The sequence below is a fragment of the Suillus fuscotomentosus genome (assembly GCF_016647785.1).
Source record: "Suillus fuscotomentosus strain FC203 chromosome Unknown F5891scaffold_6, whole genome shotgun sequence".
Taxonomy (NCBI): Eukaryota; Fungi; Basidiomycota; class Agaricomycetes; order Boletales; family Suillaceae; genus Suillus; species Suillus fuscotomentosus.
The window spans coordinates 415429-439917 of NW_024539518.1; the positions used below are offsets into that span (position 1 = coordinate 415429).

The following is a 24489-nucleotide window of genomic DNA, read 5'->3' on the forward strand; positions in this document are numbered from 1 at the left end:
CCCAATTTGCTGTGATCTCGTCTGACAAGAGGAGATCGGGTTTCCGCTTCACCTCACTACCAGGTAATGCTTTATGTGCGTGGGCCGCAGTCCACGTGCGCATCGCAGTGGGGTTGGCTAGTAGTTTGGGCTCTGCCTTCGCTAAGCAGATAGCCAAAGCGTTGAAGAATGATGAGAAAATTTCTTCGTGAGTTGCTTTTGCGGTTTCGCCGGTCCCTGCATTGCCCTCCGAATCTAAGCTTTCAGGTGGTTGAGAGTGAGTTGTTGATTCAGATTCGTTTGTGGGAGCAAGAGTTGGAAGGTCCCAGTTCCATAGCTGCGCATCAGTATCGTACAATGGCACCAGGTCATCTGGTGAATTTTTGCTGAATTTTGCTTTGGTACGTTCGTTGTGATAAAGGATGTTTTTGAGTGGGATCTGGAGCGTAGATAGATCCGGTAGAGGTATGCTGAAAGGCTGAAAGATATGAGAGAGCATGTGTCCTAGCGATTGCGAATTAGAGGGTTCATCTTCCTGCGTAACTAGACGATTTAGTTCCTCGGCTGTGTACTTGTTCATTGTAAGGGCATCGCCTGAAACAGCGGCAGGGAGCGAGACCAATGACGACAACTTTATTCCGTAGCCGCCCGTCCTGAAAAAGAACTGAGGTGGCATTTGTTCGGTATACTCTAAGCTATAATATGACAACGGTGGGAGCAACAAGATGCCCTTATCGCACGGCGTCACTACATCCATCAATGCTCGTTGAACTAAGAATATATCAGAAAGAAGCTCGTTGACAACCAATAGCACAAAAGTTAAAAATACAGGCAGGAAGCTACATAGAGAGCGGAAAGAATGTGTTCTTGTCCCAAAATTTATTTACCCAAAACTCTGACGCGTGCTCCATGCTGTTCTGTGAGGTAAAACGGCTGTCTGCACTGGCTCCAAAGCGAGGAATGAGATTAACAGGAGCCTTGATCTGCGTCAGTGGTATAATATCGCCCACTAATGTACCGTTAGAACGTTTCGCCCTTCTGATCGAGTGCAACTGTGTGGCAGGATCACGAGCGCTTGTTGTACCATCAAACCGGTACATATAGACAAGGAAACAGTCCTCCCATGACCAATCCGTGTTGATTCTTCCAACTGGACGCATGATAAGTCTAATTTGACCAATTGTGTGACCTGAAAGATAACAGTGAGAATGTATTCAGCATGATAGAAGGTTGTAACATACCACGAAGACCATGAGCAGGCCAAAGGCACCCTGACTCGTTGTTCACAATAGCTGAGTCGTACCTACCAGAGTTCCAGACATCAGAAGGCGGCACACAATTCAGGGTCTGCGCGGGCCGTATGATGCTACTGTCGTGAAACTCTGTGTCCTGTAGGCGAAGTTTGAACCAGATTTGAATTTTATCAAATGGCAGGGAAGCAGTAGGTCCAGCCCTCCTGGCTCCCCCAATTGTGTGGACATAATTCTGTCCGTGGGTAGCTTCGCGACGAAGAAAATCAGCAATGGCCAGCCGTAAGTCAGGAAGGCCGAATTTGATAGCAGCATCGTTGATGGAGATGGATCTGATGGATGGGGAATATGTGAGATGATAGGCCGTGCGTCCGATGACGAATGTGCGCAATGGCAGAGGGACAGTCCCAACCTCCTTATGCTGGAGGATCTTCGCAATCGCAAAGTAATTGGTGATTGATTGGGCGCGAATGTCCAGGACATTTTATAGTGGCCGTAAATTCCGTGGGGAGGTCATCATCATCATCCGCATCAAAGTCAACATCATCACCAATATTGTCATCCTGTAGCCTCGAGCTTGCCATACCATCCACGAGACTCATTGCAAGGTCAAAGCGACGGCACTTATCAACCCGGTCGAGATGTCGACAAATTTGAGGATCATAGTTGTTGTTGTTGCTTGATTGCGCGGGGTCTTTAATCTCTGTAATGTGTGCATGCTCTGTTGTGTCTGCAGTCCATTGCATGGCGACACCAGTGTTGCGGATGCTGGGAACTATACTCTGCATGAGCTCCAATTTTGGAATGTACCAGTTATCGATAACTTTGTTCTTGTTGCCTCGACGAAATCCTCCAGCTGTGATAGCGTGTTTATTGGCGTGAAATTCATCGAGGGCTCCAGAAATGCGCTTGATGTCGTCTTCATCAATACGTGGTGACTGGATGAGATACCGAAATTCCATCAATGCTCGGACAGCAGTGATCACAGCACTAGGTGCTGCGTCCGCACTGACTGCAACGATCGAACGCTGAATGTCACGTTGAGTTCAACCTGTAACCTGTTTTAGCTTGGAGATACCACCGTAAAAATGACGAAAGCCAGTGACGGGCTGCAACACAGAAAACCGGAAATCAATTTCCATATCCCCGACCGCACAAATCATCCACTTGACGTCGTGATCGTAGAATTCTCGGTGAATGAGATGCAGAAATTCTGGAGTGAGGAAATGAGACGGTTCACCAAGGGTCCAGTCCTGCCAGAAAGGTTTAGAGACACCGTTCAGGTGAAATTTCTGCGCTTCGCGAAAGAAGGCTTCAATATCGTTGGGATCTGCCCTTGTTTGAACGACAGCCAGCTGTGCAAGTGTGGTTGATTTCGTGCGAGGTTCGTGACGGAAAGGGTCTCCGAACTGCTTGAACATGGCCATGGTGACCGGAGATGTTTTCCCACCGACAGTAGCTAGCATCATAGCCTCTGGAGTGTCGACAATATAGCTTGCCAGGGGGGTAAAACAATAGCGGCTATGTCCAACAGGGTCTGATAACATGACTCCTTCACGTGCAGCCTGCTTGAGTGGACGCAGGACGATATCTAAACATTCATGAATTAAGCGATCCTCGAGTACACCTCGCATGCGTTTATTCTTATGTATAAATTTAGGTATGGGGAGCAAGGCGGTGAGTACAAAGGAGTTGGACGATGTCTTGAGTCATGTGGACATGTTGATATTCGCAAGGCTGACGAGAAGCGGGTGTGCAACTCTGTCACCCGTCATCGTGGATATATTCGTTTTGTCGGATGATAGAATGGTTCCAAGGAGTGTTGCGCCTTTGGGTAGGGCAGACTGTTGAGAAACCATTAAGTTCAGCGACTGGTGCAAAACATGAATATATACCTGCATATTCCATGCGTCATCGCCTGTCATCCATTCTGAATATACACGACACAAGCGTTGTGCAGTAGTATAGACCCTGCGAGGCATGAAGTCTAACCGATCGTGAAAAAAGGGATGATTCAGAATGGCTGAAATACAGTCCAAGGGATCACGCCAGTACAAAATGACGGGTGATTTGGTGGGATGACTCGTAGAGAGCACTTGGGACATCCAGCGTGGACCACTGGGCAACATTTCTGCTCTGCCTCGCAGTTCCTTGGCCGAGGAAAAAGATATTGGAAGACCCTTAATCTTGACAAAAGACTTATCATCGGAATTGTAATGAAAATGAAACAATTTGCTTACTATGTCGAGTGATAAAAAACTGTCTATCTTCCCCATGCTCAATCCTGAGCGCAGTAACCACGATGCAATCTCCCAATCCTTCCGGCCACTGAATGGGTAATAGGGATTCTTGGCACGGTACACACTATTCTCATCAGAATTGAATAAGTCGAGGAAGGTGTACCCCATGCCATACGTCCGAGAAGATTCGGGATATTGGTCGACGAAATCTGAGGCACCATTCGGAAGTAATCCCTCCTCAGAGGCCTGGCCACCACTCTCACCGCTACCTTCAAATGACTCGTCTCTATCTCCGAATGTGAACTCAACCTCAGCCTGAGGCCCACCACCGGGAATATTCGGTCCGTCCAAGTCATCTGTATTCATAGAATCGTCAGATAGGTCCCGCAGACGTATTAAATCCTGTAGCCAGGTGCTACATCCTGAGCGAGGCTGGCTCATGTGACGAGCAACAGCAACCTGATCTCTGAAACTGGCTTTACCGCATGAAGGACACTGGAAATTGGACATGATGGTCCTCGCAAAGTCCGACACTCGTGAGTCGTGAGAAGCCCAATTCATAATCAACAACTTACTCTTTGTTTCTCTGAAATGTCAGCCCCACCAATCAGTCTTAATCTCAGCAATGATATCCCATCATCATCTTCGCGCCTGATGCCTTGTACGCGCACACACTCTGTTCAGCAATGTCCAAGTTGTCACTCGTGTCGTCACGATTCCAGCGGTATTTCTGACCTGTACGATATAGCCGATGGTATCAGGTCAATGGTAAGTCAATCATATTGTATCGCATTCGCTCTAAGTAACATGGTACTTACAGTCAATCAACGACACCGATGAACTTGAAGCCAACCTCGTCATGGACCTAGCGAGGGCGAGGCGGGATGTATTTAGGGCGGAGAAGGTGCTAGCGGATTGTGTAGTGCGAGAACGCGAAATCATGGCGAATCTTTCTAAGCACCAGTCCGACGTTTCGAAGAAAAAGCTCGACAAAGCAGATATAGGATTAGGGTATATGCGAATTACTTTTCAAAAATACGGTCTTTCTCACCGTTCACTTGCGCCATGCAGTTTGCAAGGTAAGTCATATCTGTTCACATTCGCCACTGCAAACTTCATGTCTTATCACAGAACAATCCAACCGTCGTGTATCAGTAATTTTAGACTGATGACTCGAGCTATTCTTATTCTTTTGTGTTCAAGTTCGGCGCGCGCATTAGTAGTACTAGTATGTACAGTACTACTACTATATATTGGTATTTCGTTGAATATAATGTTTGTATCGTAATTGGGGACAATGTGCAAATTCAAGCTAGCAATTAAAAGGAAGTTCCGAGCCTGCTACTACTAAGTACTAAGTACTAAGTACTAGTACTACTAGTAGACTTCAACACTTTAAAAAGATTGAGGCCGTTGAGCTGGAAACCATTGAATTTATTTTGAACAGTCTGACCCGGTTGTGAGCTCTGTGACCACTTTGGCGTCTGGGGCTGTACGTTCTGTGAGCTCTGTCGCCACTTTGGGTGGCTGTGGGAAACTGTCGAAAATTACCATATCTGTGAAGAAATTTCTAGTTTGCAGATGTCTGCCTTCGCTGATAAGAACTGATTCGTCGTTGGCTTGTGCTGGCATGATTAGAGTAGAGTTCATTGAAACTCCGTCACAAACGGCTTCCGCGCCGTTCCAACGCAATCCGTACATAAACATAAATTTTGTTCAAACAACGGTTGCTGAACAGGCTCTTAGTAAGTACCCCACCTCGCTGTGCACAACAATTCAGGAAAAAATATTGCGTCAATTTTCTATCAAATATTATCACTATCATTGATCATCTGATGGCTGGAAGACAATCATGAACTATAGAAAAATGAACATGGAAAACTGCTATCTCAACCGCTATCGAATTCGCTCATTAGGACTAGCCGCGGAAAGGGTTGCGTAAAGGCAATCAAACCATAACTTCATGGATGCACTCAATGATATAACTAAGCTTACAACGGCCCTTGACCCTTCGTCGAAATGCTGTTTACAAGGAAAGCGGCAGCTGTCTGGCTTTTTCTTACTTTTGAACGGGTTCTGACTGCACAGATACCTCTGTCGAGTCATACGCCTTCATCCTTTTACCCGTGGGTCGAAAATGATCTTGGACAATGGGTCCTTGACGAAGGACCTGCGGTGAACGCGACAGGTCATCTGGTATTTGAAACAGCCAGTTCCCTGCTTCAACACTGGGCAAATACCCGTCATCGTATTGGTATGTCTGAAAATACTGAACTTTGATCAGATGGGTCGCGACTCATCATTTGCGCCCTGCAGGTCATACGATAGTCCCAGGGACTGTCCCCGTGGGCACTGTCCTCTACCATGGAGCTCTCACCAGTCCTCATTTACCGACCGCCCTGGATTGGGTGGCTGTAGAGCCAGACCACTCCACATTTTTCTGCAAAGGGCCAATCGAAACAGGGTGCTGGCACCTCACCCTTACAGTTACTCGGCCGATGAAAGTGCTCTATTTTGACGGAAACAGCGCTGCGAAACTCCCTGAGGGCACTATGGATACCCAAGATCTCGTGGCATGGTCGGAAATGAAGCCCGAGCGGGTGTGGAGTGAAGAGCGGCGCATAAAGGATCTGTGTAAATGGGGTGAGAAGTATGGTGTGAACGGCTTTGTGAGGTTCGTTGGATGTTGAGACGCGTGCGCGTGAATGCCTGATGCTGATTTGTGAGTCATAGGATGGAAATGAATTTGTGCGAATCCATACATAGCTCCTTGGTGATTTGTTATTGACGACGGTCATAGTGAAATCATGATCTGCAACTTCACCTCTCACATGGAGATCGTCTCGTTTTTAAATCTCGCGAGCATTCGCACTGGGACCAGCACCGACCCGCCGCCAGTGACTGGTGAGCGACTGTTCATGTTTTGACGTGGGTCTGACTTATTCTTGGACATCAGCGCGTCACGTTTTTGAATTAATGCATTCTGCTTCATGGCGCGAAAATTACCCAGGAGAAACCCGGATTATGCTTGATTTTTCTGGGCTCGTCTCTTTTTACGACACCGCTCTTGTTCCCTCCTTAGTGCCGCGCCGTGTAGGCTTGGACCGGTGGGATCACCGAGTGGCAGGAATATCATCGGAGGATATGGAACGTGTCCAAGACAGGCTAGCCCAAGCGCTGGCACTACCACCAGCGACCACCAGCGGCATTGACTGGAAAACAGTCTTGCGTGTGGTGATCGATCGATATGCCAGCCGGCTGGAGTTCATACAGCACCTTTTGAACCTGACGTTGGACGATGGGTCGATCTTTGACCACGCACAACAAATTCAGAGACAGCTGCGCACCGTGCTTTTACCCTACACTGTGTTTGCAGCTCTACCTCCCAATACCTCTGTCACCGCCAACGCGACAAGTTTGTGGGCTGCGCCAGTCTTTCGGGAATGTGCTGTATCGCACACGGCCTCCATAGCGTCTCGTGGAACAACACTAACGCCCTCCGAACATTTACTCCTGCAGGCGGTGCGGGACACTACGCATGAAATATGTCGCGTCGTCACGAAGATGTGGGCTTCCGGAATGAATTTAGGAGTCGACGCCTTTTATCCTCCGGAACAGCGCCCTGAAGTTGATCGCATACATACTCTCACGGGCGAATGGAAGGAGGATGTGACGCATTTAATCTCCTGGTTGGACTGGAGCGTGTGGGTGAAGTGCCGACCGGCCTGTGGTTTCGAGGTAACACAATCAAGTTACTTGTTTGCGAAACGACTGACCTCGTGGTATAGGAGATGTGCTATTTGCCTACTTGGCCGTTTGGGTTTGTCCGGACTCCCGGCGCACCACCTCAAGCCCAATGGGATAGTGGTTCATTATGGCCAGATCCAAACAAAGGGGAATGGAAGAGACCACAGCCCAAGTGCATCAGACGGCGGGAGCCATATGGTTTGTAGGATACATGATTCACATTACTGCTGACATATACACGTCTTTTGTACAAAATTATTGGACTGGAATTTAAGCGCGCTGCGCCCACGTGGGGCCTGTATATGATCGGATTCCCTGCCTTACAGTAACAACAGTTAGTCCTCTTGGCAAATGGTAGAATGGCAGAAGTCGGCAAAATGTATTGTGAGCGTTTTTAGCTCTTTTCAACTAGCATCTGCAATAAGGCTCCGTGAAAAACTACCCTGCAAAACGACTGGAATGAACGCTTAACTTACGCGCGTTACGGATGCTTACCAACGCTTAATTATCTTCCTGCTACATCTGACTACCATAACGGCAGACTAAGTACCCCACGTCGCTGTGCACAACAATTCAGGAAACAATATTGCGTCGATTTTCTATCATTATTCCTATTATCAATCATCTGATGGCTGGAAGACAATCATGAATTATAGAAAAATGAACATTGCAAACTGCTATCTCAACCGCTATCGAATTCGCCCATTAGGACTAGCTGCGGAAAGAGTTGCGTAAAAGGAAATCAAACCATAACTTCATGGATGCACTCACTGAGTATCAACTAACCTTGAAACGGCCCTTGACCCTTCGTCGACATGCTGTTTACAAGGAAAGTTGCAGCCGTCTGGCTTTTTCTTGTCTTTGAACGGACTCTGACTGCACAGATACCTCTGTCGAATCATACATCTGCATCCTTTTACCCGGGGGCCGAAAATGATCTTGGACAATGGGACCTTGATGAAGGACCTGCGGTGAACGCGACAGGACAGCTCTTGTTCGGAACGGCCAATTCCCTGCTTGAAAACTGGGCAAATACCCGTCATCGTATTGGTATGTTTAAAACTCCAACCAGATGGTCGCGACTCATCATTTGCGCCCTGCAGGTCATACGATAGTCCCAGGGACTGTTCCCGTGGGCACTCTCCTCTACCACGGAGCTATCACCGGTCCCCATTTACCGACCGCCTTGGACTGGGTGGCTGTGGAACCAGAACACTCCACAATTTTCTGCAGAGGGACAGTTGAAACAGGGTGCTGGCACCTTACCCTTACAGTCACTCAGCCGATGAAAGTGCTCTATTTTGACGGAAGCAGCGCTGCAAAAATCCCTGAGGGCACTATGGATACCCAAGATCTCGTGGCATGGTCGGCAATGAAGCCCGAGTGGGTGTGGAATGAAGAGCGGCGCATAAAGGACCTGTGTAAATGGGGTGAGAAGTATGGCGTGGACGGCTTTGTGAGGTTCGTTGGATGTTGAGATGCGCGCGCGCGAATGCCTGATGCTGATTAGTGAGTCCTAGGATGGAAATAAATTTGTGCGAACCCAGACGTAGTTCCTTGGTGATTTGTTATTGACGACGGTCATAGTGAAATCATGATCTGCAACTTCACCTCTCACATAGAGATTGTTTCATTCTTAAATCTCGAGAGCGTTCGCGTCAGCTCCCACCCGCTGGATATGCCAGAGGACCCCGATACTAGTGAGCGACTGTGTCCATGTTTTGACGTAGGTCTGATTTATTCTCGGACATCAGTTCGTCACGCTTTTGAAGCGGTGCATTCTGCTTCATGGCGCGAAAATTACCCAGGAGAAACCCGGATTATGCTTGATTTTTCTGGGCTTGTGTCTTTCTACGACACCGCTCTTGTTCCCTCCTTGGTGCCGCGTCGTGTAGGCTTGGACCGGTGGGATCACCGAGTGGCAGGAATATCACCGGAGGATATAGAACGTGTCCAAGACAGGCTAGCCCAAGCGCTAACACGACCACCCTCGACAACCAGCGGCATTGACTGGAAGACGGTCTTGCGTGTGGTGGTCGATCGATATGCCAGCCGGCTGGAGTTCATACAGCACCTTTTGAACCTGACGTTGGACGATGGGTCGATCTTTGACCATGCACAACAAATTCAGAGACAGTTGCGTAACGTGCTTTTGCCCTACACTGTGCTTGCAGCTCTGCCTCCCAATACCTCCGTCACCGCCAACGCGACAAATTCGTGGGCTGCGCCAGTTTTTCGGGAATGTGCTACATCGCACGCGGCATCCATAGCGTATCGTGGAACATCATTGACGCCCTCCGAACGTTTACTCCTGCAGGCGGTGCGGGACACTACGCATGAAATATGTCGCGTCGTCACGAAGATGTGGGCTTCCGGAATGAATTTAGGAGTCGACGCCTTTTATCCTCCGGAACAGCGCCCTGAAGTTGATCACATGCATACTCTCATGGGCGAATGGAAGGAAGATGTGACGCATTTGATCTCCTGGTTGGACTGGAGCGTGTGGGTGAAGTGTCGACCGGCCTGTGGTTTCGAGGTAACACAATCAAGTTACTTGTTTGCGAAATGACTGACCTCGTCGTGTAGGAGATGTGCTATTTGCCTACTTGGCCGTTTGGGTTTTTCCCGACTCCCGGCGCACCACTTCAAGCCCAATGGGATAGTGGTTCATTATGGCCAGACCCAAACAAAGGGGAATGGAAGAGACCACAGCCCAAGTGCATCAGACGGCGGGAGCCATATGGTTTTTAGGATACATGATTCACATTACTGCTGACATATACACGTCTTTTGTACAAAATTATTGGACTGGAATTTAAGCGCGCCGCGCGCGTGATGTATGTACTTTCACGAACGTTATCGTTCGAACGTTTTGATGTGTTGGCCCTTTTAAATTGTGATTGTCAAACGCAAGTCACTCTCTCGTCTCTTACATCGGCTACAATGAGTACAGACCAACAAATGCATCTGGCGGTAGCTCGTCGCATCTGAACAAACCAGCACGTCAGCTCGTGCCCGTCTTTTGATGTTGTAGTCCTGACATCCTGCAACCATCTTGCTTGATGGCATGGTCAATGACCCCTTAGACCACGATCTCATTCGATGGTCTGACACCCCGGGTGCACACATAATGTCATACAGAATGATGACTCGGACTGGCAAGCCACGAAGGGTTCCTCTGGCGTAGCGTTTCACTCGCGTATTTGAATCGCCTAGGCGCGGTCGGTCAATAGGCAACTTAACTTAACTTGCAAATTGGAGAGATCTTACAAAAATTATTTATGAAGGAACTTGGTCTGCCTACGGGAGACTGATAAAAGTAGTCTGAAGGTAGAGATCAGGGAAACATTCTGGCCAAGATCTCTGACAGTCGAAGTTCTGAGTTCTCCACACAGCATGAAAGACACTCACGAGTCCTTGTGTGTTGATGTCTGAGCTTCTTGTCACCGTAGACATGATCAAGGTGTGGAAAGGTATACTAGACCCAGTCAATCTATGATTGATGAGGGCAGATGCATATAGGATAAACGTCGCTGCAGACGTTGAATAGCTCAAAAGTCAAATGTTTATGTAAAAGTTCGATGTTGAATTATGATATTGAATAAAGTGGGCCGTACTGGAGCTCTGAGAGCAACCGCTGTATGGCAACGACCCCCACTGCTAATAATAAATATATTACACCACCCTTTCTAAATTACCTAATTATCGACTCGTGTGTCTTCGCCCCAACCTCCGACGACAAGTCTGCAAGTTTGAAGCTCGAAGCCTTGAAGTGCTTTCAAAGGTCCTCTCGCTCTCCCATAATTCTCAAGTGCATCCGAGAAATCGCGCAGAATGCCTACTGCAGTCAATGGTATAGCTACCAAATCCAATGCCAACGGAAAGGCCATTAAATCCAAAAACCAGCTTCGGCGAGCAAAGGCGAAAGAAAAGAAAGTCCTTGCCACTCAAACGACACCTGTGCGTTTCAGATCTCAGTCTGAATTCGAAACAGTTCATTTATGGAATTAAATTATGGCTGCAGGAGCTTAATGGGAACTCTGAAACGGTGAAGCAAGAGGAGGATGGGTCATTTGGCAATGTCGAGTACGTGATTGAGCAGCTGGATGTCAAAGATCCAGCTCTTGTGGCCTTCTCCGACATTTTTGCACGTTTCCAGGCTCCTCAGGACTATGCAGAGGTGCGTCACGTAACGTCCACCCACTCCCTCCCTTAGTTCACGCAATATCTAGGCAAAGGATTCGGAACCCACAAAAGGGGAGGTTATCTACTCAGACGATGATATGGAATCAGACGCCGGTTCAGACGCAGAGGAGAAGAAACCTCTTTCGAAAAAGAAACAACGCAAGATGGCCCGTTTGACGATTGCAGAGCTCAAGCAACTGGTGGCAAAACCCGAGGCAGTCGAATGGACAGATCCTTCAGCCGCTGACCCAAGATTACTGCTTCATCTCAAGAGTTACCGTAATACCGCTCCTGTTCCTGCGCACTGGAGTGCAAAACGAGATTATCTGCAAGGAAAACGCGGTATCGAGAAGCCGCCTTTCCAGCTCCCTTCGTATATAGCAGATACGGGTATCGCAACAATGAGAGACGCAGTTAAAGAGAAGGAGGCTAACATGTCATTAAAGGCCAAAACTCGTGAGCGGGTGCAGCCGAAGATGGGCAAGGTCGACATCGACTATCAAAAGCTGCACGATGCCTTCTTCAAGTTTGCAACAAAGCCAGTGGTTACTGGCTTTGGTGAGATGTAAAATGTTAATCTTTTTCATTCCACTTTCGCTTATTCATTTACTTGTCAGGTACTACGAGGGGAAGGAGTTTGAAACGTCGTTGAAAGAGAAACGACCAGGAGATTTGTCGCCAGAGCTTGTTGAAGCGCTATCGATTCCGCCACTCGCACCTCCACCTTGGCTAATTAGCATGCAAAGATTTGGACCTCCTCCGAGCTACCCGACTTTACGGATTCCTGGTCTCAATTCGCCCATACCTGAGGGGTGAGTGTGGCTCATTTCGATGAGCTCGAAGTCATTGATCACATCTTAAGCGCTCAATGGGGTTTCCATCCCGGTGGATGGGGTAAGCCACCGTTGGATGAGTATAATCGTCCTTTGTACGGCGATGTGTTTGGTGTGTTGCCGAAAGTCACTGATACGAACGTGCGTGAGGGAGTTTTCAATTTGCCTTTCTCTTACACTATTCTTCACAGATTGGTGAGCCAATTGACAAGAATACATGGGGAGAGCTAGAGCCGGAGGAAGGCAAGTTTATTTATATCATTCTTATTGTCGCAAATGCTGAGAAAATTTGCAGAGGAGGAGGAAGAGGAAGAAGAAGAAACGGAAGAGGAGGACGAGGAAGAAACTACTGAAGGAGCAGCAGTCGACGGCCTTCAGACACCTTCCGGCCTGGAAACGCCATCCGGCATGGCCAGCGTTGTCTCCACTGTCGCTGGGGGACTTGAAACACCCGACTTCTTGGAGCTGCGGAAGACCTCTTCTAGGCATCCATCATCAGACGCCTCAGAAAGCGGACCACGGTCACTGTATCAGGTTGTACCGGAGAAACAGACCTCCGTGCGCGGGCTCATGGGTAGTGAGCGTGGGTATGACGTCAGTCAAGTCACCAATCCGCAAAACCTTCCCGTGCTTGGGGAGGAGCGGGGAACGAAAGTACGTCAAAATAGTCTTTCAGATATTCCAATAAAGATATTGATCACTGTTGCAGCGTAAGGCGAATGGTGTCGACATTTCTATTGACGCAGGCGAGATGGAAGGCATGACGGAGGATGAGCTACGGCGAAAGTACGAGCAACATTCACGAGGTTCGGCGGGAGTAGCGGGATCAAAAGAAGACTTCTCAGATATGGTGGCGAAGGAAATGGCAAAGAAGAAACAAAAGATGGATCGCGAGCGGGATTCCAAGAAGGGCAAGGAATTCAAGTTTTGATCTGGCCTCCAGCGTCCGCACTATTCCTTGTACATTTGTTGTTTTCCTGCAGGCTTGTAGTATCCGTTTATCATTATATCTCTTTGTCTCATCTTTATGAAGTTACTGATTTAAGTTATGAATGGTGCCTAGGCATTGATATTTGATGGAAATGATGATCCGACGCCATAGGTTTAGTAATGTCAAGGTTGTGTGAAGAGTAGGCTGTGCATTTCGGCGCCTAGGTAGTTGTCAGCTCTGATAAATCTGCTTGCAGTTAAACAGTGATTCAAGCTAGGCACGCGGCGCCTCCCCTTCCACTCGTTTCTCTCTCTTGTGTCGAATATCATATTCTTCGAGGAATGTCGCAAGTGAAGATGTTAGTCCTCCGATTCCTACTAGTGCCGCCACTCAACAACTACTTTCAGTGCGCTTCAGCCACCCCCAAACGTTGATTTTGTCGTCGGTCAGTGCAAAAATTGTCATGCTTGACCCTTTTTTACGACACAATACTCCTAGGCTATCCTGGGATACCACCGGCTGCGAAAGATCGTCCTCAAGCAGCAGTCAAAGGTGTACGTGCTGGCTCTACATAACAAATGAATTGGCTTTTTATATCTGTCAGGCCGTCGAGGTGCGCGTGGGGCCTCAGGGCGTCAAAGCAAAATGGGTCCGTGTCGAGCTCAAGAAGATCGAAACACTCCCTGGCGGTGGCCAGACGAACTCTTACTTTGACTTTGTTGGCTCGAGTCCGATAAATTTATGGCAGTCGGGCGAAGAATACGACTTATTGCAGTCAGTGAGTGATGTATCCATCCCTGTGTAAATATGTCGGGCGCTGAGAACTAGCGATAGCAAGACCTCCCATTCCATATTCGTATACCTGAGTCCATTCCGCCAAGCATTGCCCTTGAAAGAGGCGGTGAGTGGCTGCGCAAACACAATGTTTGTTATCTGATGGTGTCTCTTTGCATAGCTGGTATCCGCTATGAGTTAGTCGCGACTGTTTGTACTCTTGGGAAGAAGTGGGTCTTCCAAATCAGATCTTGAGTCGCGTGGGTTGACTTGTTATCTGCAGAGGTTTCTTCCGCCGCCGTAAAACTGTTGTGACATCACAAGCCACTACTATCATTATTGACAAGCACGAACTCCACTCAACGTGGCCTGTATACGCACAAGCAGAATCACGCAGCGTCAACCAAGAGGGTGTACATCTCACAGTAGAACGTCAACGAACATGCTTTGGACCAGGCGACCGCGTGTCTGTCATGGCTATCCTCAAATCCGACTCAGTGCATCCAGTTATTGTCCGTGGATTCGAGTTTTCTCTCAAGGAAACAACCATATTTCGTGCTAGTACTCAGTCTGGCCAGACTGGCAAGCGCAATGGTCCCCAAGTCAAAACTGGGCTGGTTGGCGAGCAAAAGGTGCCCCTCAATGTCACGTTGTTTGGTGGCACGCAGCACAAGGCGGAACTTGGGTGTTTGATCCCAAACACACATACTACTACCACGCTCAACGCTGCAAGGCACATTGACATAACATATACAATCTTAGTCAAGGCGTGGTTTGGTTCGATGCAGGCAGTTTTCATAGAGCTTCCTGTTATTGTCTCGAATTGGCCAAGGTAAGGACTTCAGTTAATATTCTATAATATATACCTAACTGAAATACAGGAGCGTGTCCGAGGAAGCCGTTAGGTACGCAATCCTCGCTGTTACGACTGATCTATACTAAAAACATGTCAGGCGTATCGGTGTCGCCCCCAGCCTTTGTACGACCCCATCAAGCACTGCATCCACGGCCCTGGCTCGCCCCCTCACCGCCAACTCACAGATTTCTGATTACAACTCCTCCGCTCAAGGGCATGGGCGCACACCCTTGACACCTCCGGTCTCATCCATCAAGTACAATACTACCCCCAACGCACACAATGGTGATATCCAGTACGACGATCTTGAAGTGGATGAGATCGGCGCTCTTCAGAGTCACCAGTCGCGTGTGCCAGGCACAATAGACCACCCAGGCTACAGCTCATCAGCGCAAATTCCCATGGGTAGCATTCAGGAGGACAGCGCTCTCGTCGTGCGCCATGTCGGTGGCTCGGGCCGTAGACGACGTGGTTCGGCTGCTGCAGGGACGCAAAACCGCCTTACAATCACTAATATCAGCGATCGTGATGCAGAAGTACGGGAGGCTGTGGAACAAGCACAGTTAGCTGCCAGACAACAACAGTCGACGACGCCGTCGATAAGGGGTCAACGTTCGTGGCTCTCCGCCGAGGAAGAAAAGAGGAAGCTGTATGAGAGTGCAAGGGCTAAGGTTGAGCAGGTCCAAGGTAGTGCTGTCATGGCCCCACAATCCAGTGAAACAGTGAGTAGATACTGGTCAACATTCAATCTTCTCCGCTAATCTTCGTTGTAGTCTTCACAACAGAAAGGTTCTCCTTCGTTCCGTGCTGCCTGGCCAACTGCAGAAGAGGAGAAAATTCGTCTGTTCGACAAAGCCCAAGCCACTGCCAAACGCACTCAAGCACTTGGTGCTTCGAGCCACAGCCGAGAGAGTTCGGAAGCTAATGGCTCGCCTGGACTCTCGAAACCTTCTGGTAGCTTCAGTGCTCTGTCAGCAGGTGCCGCCCTCTACCAGCACGCGGTATCCTCCATGAATAAGAACCCCAATACAAGCCCCAATACCAGCGCGAATGTTAGCCCCGCGCCCTCACCACCTCCTTCGACTTCCCCAAAAATTGTTCCACACTACCCGTCCGCTGAGGAAGAGAAGGCTGCCTTAAAGCGGTACCAAGAGGCCAAGCTCGCTGTCGATCGGAGCCAGAACACCCAGTATGCGACTCGCGAAGGAATCTCATCATCCTCGGCAGCACCCGTTGCTTACGATACCCTCTACCCCTCATCCAGTATTTCTCGGAGCATGTCCTACGGCGCACAGCCAAGTGGGTCTGATATGCCTCCGCCGTTTGACGGGCCGAATGGTCAGCCACAGTATCTGAATGAAAAGGAGAAGTTGAGGAGGCACCACGAGGCACAGGATGCGGCCGCCATGGCTGCACAAAGTTTTGCTGACATGTCGCCCTCATACACCGCTTCCCCATTGTACTCACCACCCGCCCAATCTTCTGCAACTAGCGCCCTGTCAGAGAAGGAACTCCTTCGGCGAAAGTTTGAGGAACAAGATGCTGTAGCACTCGCCCAGCAGCAGCCTCAGCCTCAGCCTCCTCCTCCACGGGCCGTCAATGGCTCAAGCCTCCCGCCTCCCCCTGTTGCACCTGGTGTCAGTGGCTTCAGACCACTCACAGCAGCCGAAGAAAAGGCACAGCTACGTGCCAAATACGCCGCCGAGGAACAGCAGGCTAATGGCAATGTATCCGCATCTGCGTCAGGTTTCATCCCTCACCACCGTTCGCCATCGAGTACCGCTCTCTCGCCACCGCCTCCTCCACCGCTCATGCCACGTCCGCCCGCTGAGTATATCCAGGAGACTCAGGAGGAGGATGCTCGCGTGCGGTATTACGACAACATAAGCATGGGAACTGATAATTCACCCATGCGGGTTGGGTCCCCGTCGGCGAAACCTGGGATACAGCTCGACATCCGCCCGTTCACACCATTCAGTGTTGGGCTGTATGACCCAAGCAGTCCTGCAGCACAGCGACCCCCACCACCACCTCGCTTGCCACCGCAGAATTGAGTTCTGCATTATGAATAACCATCTCATCGATTTATCTCTTGCATTTTTACTACAAGCTGTTAATGGATTTTCCTCATTCTTACGGATTGTACCACTGACAAGTCGGTCAGTGTATTTCTGTCTATCGTTACATTTTTCGAAGTATTACAGCACTACATATAACGGTAACGTTATAATAACACGGAGTGGTAGCAGTATCATTATAGCTCTACAGTGTTTCGACATTCCTTACGCACATCATGTCACCCATCCTGCTATTCATTCACCTTTTCCTTTTAGTCCTACTTCCTGCTGACGGTGTCGATTCTGTTGGACCCGAGAGTGAATCAACATCCGGTATGTCTGATTTGCGTTTGCGGCCTCGCGTGGCGTTCGCACTTTGGGTTGTTTGCATCAAAGACGTGGCCATGTCCACGCCGCCATCTTGAGAAGCAACCCCGTCAAGAAATGCATGCATCTCTTCACTTGGCACTTTCTTGTCTACGCCTGCTCCACGCGCCGTTGATGAATCCAGCTTGTCTGCCAACCTCAAGCTCTCTATATCTGGATCTTCCTCACTCTGGCCCGTATGCCCAGCCGCATCATGCGCCAGATCCATCCCGTTAAGATATGAGCCAATGTCGAAAGAATCCTGCCCCGAACCGACCCCATAGGGATCATCGAGATGCGGCTGTGCGCCGTCAGTAGCGTCAAAAGTCGACGGGTCAAAGCCAAGGCTCTGAATAAGGGAATGAATGTTTGTCTCTAGCGAGTCAACATCTGTGTTGATCTCGTGTGCGGTAGAGTAGGTCTTCTGCAGGTGATCATCGTGTGCTTCGAAAGCCGCTAGCTCAGCACCACCATTTTGCGAGAGGGCGTATGGACTAGAGTAGTCGGTCTGGAACATGGGGGGGTCGTACGGCATTAGTTGTGCTGGATTGGCGTTTGTGTGCTGCTGGGGCAACTGGGCTTGCGGCTGCGGCTGGGGTTGTGGCTGGGCAGGGAAAGGCTGCTGCATAATGGATTGTGGTATTATTCCTTGCGTGTGCCCATCTCCTGGAAACGAGAACCCACCCCCGCCAAGAGCAGCTATCAATTTCTGCATCTGCACAGGAGATGAGAGCACCTGTGATAGTGCTGCATGGATGAGGGCATCATTCTGTGGGGAAGGCGGAGGGGATGTCGTAGTTAGGGAGGTGAAAGCAGGTGCAGAGACTGAGTGATGAATCGGGGCAGGGCGAGGGAGGGCGGCATTTGGTGAGGCGGGTGGGGCGGTATTTATAGTTGATGGGTTTAGATTGATGCTATTGGCTGTAGTCGTGGTGCTGATTGGGGCGGTGTTGGGGCATGGCGTGGTATTTGCATCTGCTGAGGGAGTTGGGGCATCAGGAAGAGAGGGTTCGATGGATGCAAATCGGGGTGAAGTATTGCACGAAGGACCATATTCAGATGGGATAGCAGAAGGCGTGTCCAGAGATGCGAAAAAATCTGCAAAATCATGTAAACAGGGCGTCAATGCCGAGACATACATGCAAATGGAGGACATACCCATCTCAGAAGACTTTGCACTATCTATGCTGGTCCTCGGTTGGTCCTCCATGATCTCAGCAATGTCGACACCCTTCTTTGCACCACTCCCTCCGCCATTGCGTCCATCGCCAATCATCAACCGCTGTGGTTTCCTCGCGACGATCTCACTCCCCTCACCACCACTGACAACCCCACCTCCACCTATATCATCCTTTCGTATTGGATTGTCTGCATGACCGAACACTCCAGCAAGGAATTTGAGGATACGATTAATGGTGTCCTGGTGTTTCTTATGCCTCTCACGAGCAGCGATGGCTTCCTGCCAAAGATGTTGGTTGGAAGACTTGAGGTCGTTAAGGTCAGCAGAGATGGCGGCTTGGTGTCTTTTGATGGCTTGAATACCATTCACGATTGAGTTCATGTCCATTAATTGGCCAGGGGTCAAGGCGCCGGCAGACGCAGCTGCGCCCAGGTCTTTATTGGGAACTTCAGCGACGGCGGAGGTGACGTCAGAGGTGGATGCGGCCTGCTTCTTACGCTGGATAAGGCAGAGCATATCCGGTTGGCCACGGAGAAAATGGGGGTGCTCGAAGTTCCAGAATTCGGTATCAGATTCCGAGCGGAGTACACCTTGTTGGAGATGAGGAATTTTGTGAAAGCCGTACATGTTGAGTTGGCGGACAAATGAGGAGAAGTTCTTGTGTTTGAACCAGCGCCCTAGGACTTCGCTTGCGAAGCGCTCTTGGTCAAGGACTATGTGTGTCAAATTCGTTGAATATTGAATAGGGAAAGACTGGCGCTGGGACGTACCAAAGAAGGAGTCACCGGTGTCAGACCATCGAATGAGATCATGGTCTGAGGGGTCATTAACCATCCTATAAAGCAAGATGGTTGTAAGATATCAGGACTACAGGCATCTGTGAGATTAGATTTGACGAAGTACGCACTCATATAGTTTCTGGAGAAACGCGGGCACAAGCTGACGTGCTGGTCTGTTCAGATGCGACGAGCTAGCTCTTGGAGCTACCGCCAGATGCATTTGTTGGTCTGTACTCATATTGTAGTCGATGCAAGAGACGAGTGTGACTTTGCTTTTGACAATCACAAAGAGCCAACACGTCAAAACAGTCGAACCATAACCTTCTTCAAAGTACATACGTCACGCGCGCTTATAAACTCCCCTGCGATAATTTTACAAAACTATATACAAAAAGCGTGTATATGTCAGCAATAATGCATGCATCCTAAAAACTATATGGCTCCCGTCGTCTTATGCACTTGGGCTGTGGTCTCTTCCATTCCCCTTTGTTTGGGTCTGGCCATAAGGAACCACTGTCCCATTGAGGTTGAAGTGATGCGCCGGGAGTCGGGAAAAACCCAAACGGCCAAGTAGGCAAATAGCACATCTCCTACACGACGAGGTCAGTCATTTCGCAAACAAGTAACTTGATTGTGTTACCTCGAAATCACAGGCCGGTCGGCACTTCACCCACACGCTCCAGTCCAACCAGGAGATTAAATGCGTCACATCCTCCTTCCATTCGCCTATGAGAGTATGTATGTGATCAACTTCAGGGCGTTGTTCCGGAGGATAAAAGGCGTCGACTCCGAAATTCATTCCGGAAGCCCATATCTTCGTGACGACGCGGCATATTTCATGCGTAGTTTCCCGCACCGCCTGCAAAAGTAAGCGTTCAGAGGGCGTCAGTGATGTTCCACGATACGCTATGGATGCCGCATGCGATGTAGCACATTCCCGAAAAACTGGCGCAGCCCACGAATTTGTCCTGTTGGCGGTGACGGAGGTATTGGGAGGCAGAGCTGCAAACACAGTGTAGGGCAAAAGCACGGTACGCAACTGTCTCTGAATTTGTTGTGCGTGGTCAAAGATCGACCCATCGTTCAACGACAGGTTCAAAAGGTGCTGTATGAACTCCAGGCGGCTGGCATATCGATCGACCACCACGCGCAAGACCGTTTTCCAGTCAATGCCGCTAGTGGTCGCGGGTGGTCGTGCTAACGCTTGAGCTAGCCTGTCTTGGACGCGCTCTATATCCTCCGGTGATATTCCTGCCACTCGGTGATCCCACCGGTCCAAGCCCGCACGGCGCGGCACTAAGGAGGGAACAAGAGCGGTGTCGTAGAAAGAGACGAGTTCAGAAAAATCAAGCATAATCCGGGTTTCTCCTGGATAATTTTCGCGCCATGACGCAGAATGCACTAATTCAAAAACGTGATGCACTGATGTCCGAAAATAAATGAGACCTACGTCAAAACATGGACAAGGTCACTCACTAGTATCGGGGTCCTCTGGCAGATATCCTCGCTCGATGGCGGTACGAATGCTCTCGAGATTTAAGAATGAAATAACTTCCATGTGAGAGGTGAAGTTGCAGATCATGATTTCACTATGACCGTCATCAATAACAAATCACCAAGGAACTACGTCTGGGTTCGCACAAATTCATTTCCATCCTATGAGTCACAAATCAGCATCAGGCACTCGCGCGCACGCGTCTCAACATCCAACGAACCTCACAAAGCCGTTCACGCCATATTTCTGACCCCATTTACACAAGTCCTTTATGCGCCGCTCTTCACTCCGCACCCACTCGGGTTTCATTTCCGACCATGCCAGTAGATCTTGGGTGTCCAAAGTGCCCTCAAGGATTTTCGCAGCGCTGTTTCCGTCAAAATAGAGCACTTTCATTGGCCGAGTGACTGCAAGGGTGAGGTGCCAGCACCCTGTTTCGATTGGCCCTTGACAGAAAAGCATGGAGTGGTCTGGCTCTACAGACACCCAATCCAAGGCGGTCGGTAAATGGGGACCGGTGATAGCTCCATGGTAGAGGAGAGTGCCCACAGGAATAGTTCCTGGGACTATTGTATGACCTGCAGGACGTGAATGATGAGTCGCAAGCCATCTGATTGGAGTTTCAAACATACCAATACGATGACGGGTATTTGCCCAATGTTGAAGCAAGGAATTGGCCGTTTCAAACACTAGATGTCCTGTCGCGTTCACCCCAGGTCCTTCATCAAGGTTCCATTGTCCAAGATCACTTTCGATTCCCGGGTAAAAGGATGAAGGCGTATGACTTGACAGAGGTGTCTGTGCAGTGAGAACCCGTTTGAAGGCAAGAGAAAGCCAGACAGCTGCGGCTTTCCCTGTAAACAGCATTCTGACGGAGCGCCAAAGGCCTTTGCAAGCTTGGTTATATATTCAGTGGGCGTATCTATAAAGTTATAGTTTGATTCCGTTTATGGAACCCTTTCCGCAGCAGTACTGATGGGAGCGAACTCGATAGCGGTTGAGATAGCAGTTTTCGATGTTCATTCTTCTATAATTCATGGTTGTCTTCCAGTCATCAGATGATCGACGATAGGGAAGATGGACGCAATATTATTTCCTGAATTTCGCCCAGTTGTGCCTGCGCAGCGACAATCACGGGGTACTTAGGCTGCCATCACGGTAGTCAGAAGGAACGATCAGTTCATTCTAGGCTGAGGTACCCACGATCCGGTCGCGTTTGACTTTCAACTTGTGGAGGCTCGACTTGGTCTCGATGTCATGATTGTAGGGTCAAACTATTCTGTGACACATTCTGACATAATTACTTCAAATTTCGTATGCTATGAGCTAGATAGGGATATGTCACAGTCACACTGAGTGTGACATGATCACAGCCCAATTTACAATAGGAAGTCACACATATTGCCAGTTTCACGGTTTTTTTGATGAAAAATGGAACTTATATACTGTATACCCATGTCATTGCCTATACCCTGGCTGGTTTGTAGCATAATGGTTTTCTTGTGTTTCTTCCTCGAATAACTGGCTCAGTGAAGTACATACGTCTGCGCTTAAACACCCCTGCGATAATTTTACAAAAACTACATACAAAAACGTGTATATGTCAGCAATAGTGCATGCATCCTAAAAACTATATGGCTCCAGTCGTCTGATGCACTTGGGCTGTAGTCTCTTCCATTCCCCTTTGTTTGGGTCTGGCCATAAGGAACCACTGTCCCATTGGGCTGCACGGGTTGTTGGGAACCCAAAGGGCCAAGTAGGCAAGTAGCACATCTCCTACACGACGAGGTCAGTCATTTCGTAAAAAAATAACTCGATTTTGTTACCTCGAAACCACAGGCCGGTCGGCACTTCACCCACACGCTCCAGTCCAACCAGGAGATTAACTGCGTCACATCCTCCTTCCATTCGCCTATGAGAGTATGTATGTGATCAACTCTAGGGCGTTGTTCTGGAGGATAAAAGGCGTCGACTCCAAAATTCATTCCGGAAGCCCACATCTTCGTAACCACGCGACATATCTCATGCGTAGTTTCCCGCACCGCCTGCAGGAGCAAACGTTCGGAGGGCGTCAATGTTGTTCCACGATACGCTATGGATGCCGCCTGCGATATAGCACACTCCCGAAAAATTGGCGCAGCCCACGAATTTGTCGCGTTGGCGGTGACGGAGGTATTGGGAGGCAGAGCTGCAAACACAGTGTAGGGCAAAAGCACGGTACGCAACTGTCTCTGAATTTGTTGTGCGTGGTCAAAGATCGACTCATCGTTCAACGACAGGTTCAGAAGGTGCTGTATGAACTCCAGGCGGCTGGCATATCGATCGACCACCACGCGCAAGACTGTTTTCCAGTCAATGCCGCTGGTTATCGAGGGTGGTCGTGCTAGCGCTTGAGCTAGCCTGTCTTGGACACGTTCTATATCTTCCGGTGATATTCCTCCTACTCGATGGTCTCCCCGGTCTAAACCTACACGGCGCGGCACTAAGGAGGGAACAAGAGCGGTGTCGTAGAAAGAGACGAGTTCAGAAAAATCAAGCATAATCCGGGTTTCTCCTGGGTAATTTTCGCGCCATGAAGCACAATGCACCGATTCAAAAGCGTGACGCACTGAGTCCGAGAATAAATCGGACCTACATCAATATATGGACATGATCACTCACCAGCATCGGGGCCCACTGGCAGACCCGTATCCCCTTCGATGTAGAAGCGAGTGGTCTCGATATTTACGAACGAGACGACCTCCATGTGAGAGGTGAAGTTGCAGATCATGATTTCACTATGACCGTCGTCAATAATAAGTCACCAAGGAACTACGTATGGATTCGCACAAATTCATTTCCATCCTATGAGTCACAAATCAGCATCAGGCATTTGCGCGCACGCATCTCAACATCCAACGAACCTCACAAAGCCGTTCACGCCATGCTTCTGACCCCATTTACACAGATCCCTTATGCGCTGCCCTTCATTCCACACCCACTCGGGTTTCATTTTCGACCATGCCACGAGATCTTGAGTGTCCAAAGTGCCCTCAGGGATTTTCGCAGCGCTGTTTCCATCAAAATAGAGCACTTTCATTGGCCGAGTGACTGCAAGGGTGAGGTGCCAGCACCCTGTTTCAATTTTCCCTCTGCAGAAAAGCATGGAATGGTCTGGCTCTACAGACACCCAATTCAGGACGGTCGGTATATGGGGACCGAAGAGAGCTCCATGGTAGAGGAGAGTGCCCACGGGAATAGTCCCTGGGATTATTGTATGACCTGCAGGACATACATGATGAGTCGCAACCCATCTGGTTGGAGTTCAATATTTTCAAACATACCAATACGATGACGGGTATTTGCCCAATGTTGAAGCAAGGAATTGGCCGTTTCAAACACTAGATGTCCTGTCGCGTTCACCCCAGGTCCTTCATCAAGGTCCCATTGTCCAGGATCACTTTCGATCCCCGGGTAAAATGATGAAGGCGCGTGACTCGACAGAGGTGTCTGCGCAGTGAGAACCCGTTCAAAGGCAAGAGAAAGCCAGACGGCTGCGGCTTTCCTTGTAAACAGCATTCCGACGAAGCGCCAAGGGCCTTCGTAACTTAGCTTGGTTATATACTCAGTCAGCGCGCATCGGCGCATCAGAGGACCGGTGAGCCGCAGATATTGTTATATATGCCGATATATGATCATATATAGAAAAGGTTTTCGTTATAAAGTCATATAAAGCCATGTATAACGTCGGAAAACCACCGCGATCAACGTAAAGCACCCCGGAGAGACTCACGAGTTCTCCGATGGCCTATAGGCAATGACACGGGTATACGGCATA

At 49.3% G+C, this 24489-nt stretch overlaps 9 protein-coding genes across 9 annotated transcripts; 5 read left to right on the top strand and 4 right to left on the bottom strand.

Moving 5' to 3' along the window:
* Nucleotides 1–818: 818 nt before the first annotated feature.
* Nucleotides 819–3979, bottom strand: F5891DRAFT_1125768 (uncharacterized protein; the record flags this gene model as incomplete). The annotated part of the gene is made up of 9 exons (XM_041364008.1): nucleotides 819–1168; nucleotides 1221–1659; nucleotides 1772–2257; nucleotides 2288–2584; nucleotides 2762–2932; nucleotides 2972–3073; nucleotides 3125–3415; nucleotides 3470–3825; nucleotides 3862–3979. The coding sequence occupies 9 exons, from the start codon at nucleotides 3977–3979 to the stop codon at nucleotides 819–821; spliced, it is 2610 nt and encodes an 869-aa protein (XP_041231300.1).
* An 81-nt stretch (nucleotides 3980–4060) lies between these two features.
* Nucleotides 4061–4638, top strand: F5891DRAFT_1182789 (uncharacterized protein; the record flags this gene model as incomplete). The annotated part of the gene is made up of 4 exons (XM_041366215.1): nucleotides 4061–4237; nucleotides 4290–4480; nucleotides 4541–4548; nucleotides 4601–4638. 4 exons carry the CDS (start codon nucleotides 4061–4063, stop codon nucleotides 4636–4638), a joined length of 414 nt encoding a protein of 137 aa, XP_041231301.1.
* A 773-nt stretch (nucleotides 4639–5411) lies between these two features.
* F5891DRAFT_1274814 (uncharacterized protein) lies at nucleotides 5412–7437 on the top strand. Its single transcript, XM_041370186.1, has 6 exons — nucleotides 5412–5723; nucleotides 5786–6143; nucleotides 6203–6217; nucleotides 6270–6373; nucleotides 6426–7207; nucleotides 7258–7437. Exons 1-6 carry the CDS (start codon nucleotides 5489–5491, stop codon nucleotides 7420–7422), a joined length of 1659 nt encoding a protein of 552 aa, XP_041231302.1. The 5' UTR covers nucleotides 5412–5488; the 3' UTR covers nucleotides 7423–7437.
* Nucleotides 7438–7969: 532 nt separating this feature from the next.
* On the top strand, nucleotides 7970–9982 carry F5891DRAFT_1274815 (uncharacterized protein). The gene is made up of 6 exons (XM_041370187.1): nucleotides 7970–8266; nucleotides 8320–8677; nucleotides 8737–8751; nucleotides 8804–8916; nucleotides 8971–9752; nucleotides 9803–9982. Exons 1-6 carry the CDS (start codon nucleotides 8032–8034, stop codon nucleotides 9965–9967), a joined length of 1668 nt encoding a protein of 555 aa, XP_041231303.1. The 5' UTR covers nucleotides 7970–8031; the 3' UTR covers nucleotides 9968–9982.
* Nucleotides 9983–10930: 948 nt separating this feature from the next.
* On the top strand, nucleotides 10931–13292 carry F5891DRAFT_1006249 (uncharacterized protein). The gene is made up of 8 exons (XM_041360416.1): nucleotides 10931–11176; nucleotides 11241–11396; nucleotides 11449–11966; nucleotides 12019–12213; nucleotides 12264–12375; nucleotides 12426–12477; nucleotides 12530–12888; nucleotides 12944–13292. The coding sequence occupies exons 1-8, from the start codon at nucleotides 11051–11053 to the stop codon at nucleotides 13163–13165; spliced, it is 1740 nt and encodes a 579-aa protein (XP_041231304.1). The 5' UTR covers nucleotides 10931–11050; the 3' UTR covers nucleotides 13166–13292.
* A 96-nt stretch (nucleotides 13293–13388) lies between these two features.
* F5891DRAFT_624110 (uncharacterized protein) lies at nucleotides 13389–16980 on the top strand. Its single transcript, XM_041372509.1, has 9 exons — nucleotides 13389–13523; nucleotides 13573–13610; nucleotides 13664–13719; nucleotides 13770–13943; nucleotides 14000–14169; nucleotides 14223–14771; nucleotides 14821–14844; nucleotides 14893–15517; nucleotides 15569–16980. Exons 1-9 carry the CDS (start codon nucleotides 13507–13509, stop codon nucleotides 16847–16849), a joined length of 2934 nt encoding a protein of 977 aa, XP_041231305.1. The 5' UTR covers nucleotides 13389–13506; the 3' UTR covers nucleotides 16850–16980.
* Nucleotides 16981–19472, bottom strand: F5891DRAFT_624075 (uncharacterized protein). Its single transcript, XM_041372508.1, has 4 exons — nucleotides 19306–19472; nucleotides 19169–19233; nucleotides 18377–19111; nucleotides 16981–18316 (listed from the first exon to the last, which is right to left on the bottom strand). The coding sequence occupies exons 1-4, from the start codon at nucleotides 19413–19415 to the stop codon at nucleotides 17112–17114; spliced, it is 2115 nt and encodes a 704-aa protein (XP_041231306.1). The 5' UTR covers nucleotides 19416–19472; the 3' UTR covers nucleotides 16981–17111.
* Nucleotides 19473–19477: 5 nt separating this feature from the next.
* F5891DRAFT_624134 (uncharacterized protein) lies at nucleotides 19478–21632 on the bottom strand. Its single transcript, XM_041372510.1, has 6 exons — nucleotides 21305–21632; nucleotides 20893–21250; nucleotides 20819–20833; nucleotides 20654–20766; nucleotides 19818–20599; nucleotides 19478–19767 (listed from the first exon to the last, which is right to left on the bottom strand). The coding sequence occupies exons 1-6, from the start codon at nucleotides 21537–21539 to the stop codon at nucleotides 19603–19605; spliced, it is 1668 nt and encodes a 555-aa protein (XP_041231307.1). The 5' UTR covers nucleotides 21540–21632; the 3' UTR covers nucleotides 19478–19602.
* A 663-nt stretch (nucleotides 21633–22295) lies between these two features.
* Nucleotides 22296–24230, bottom strand: F5891DRAFT_1182795 (uncharacterized protein; the record flags this gene model as incomplete). The annotated part of the gene is made up of 6 exons (XM_041366216.1): nucleotides 22296–22448; nucleotides 22499–23280; nucleotides 23334–23449; nucleotides 23502–23516; nucleotides 23576–23933; nucleotides 23996–24230. 6 exons carry the CDS (start codon nucleotides 24228–24230, stop codon nucleotides 22296–22298), a joined length of 1659 nt encoding a protein of 552 aa, XP_041231308.1.
* Between the last annotated feature and the right edge of the window lie 259 nt (nucleotides 24231–24489).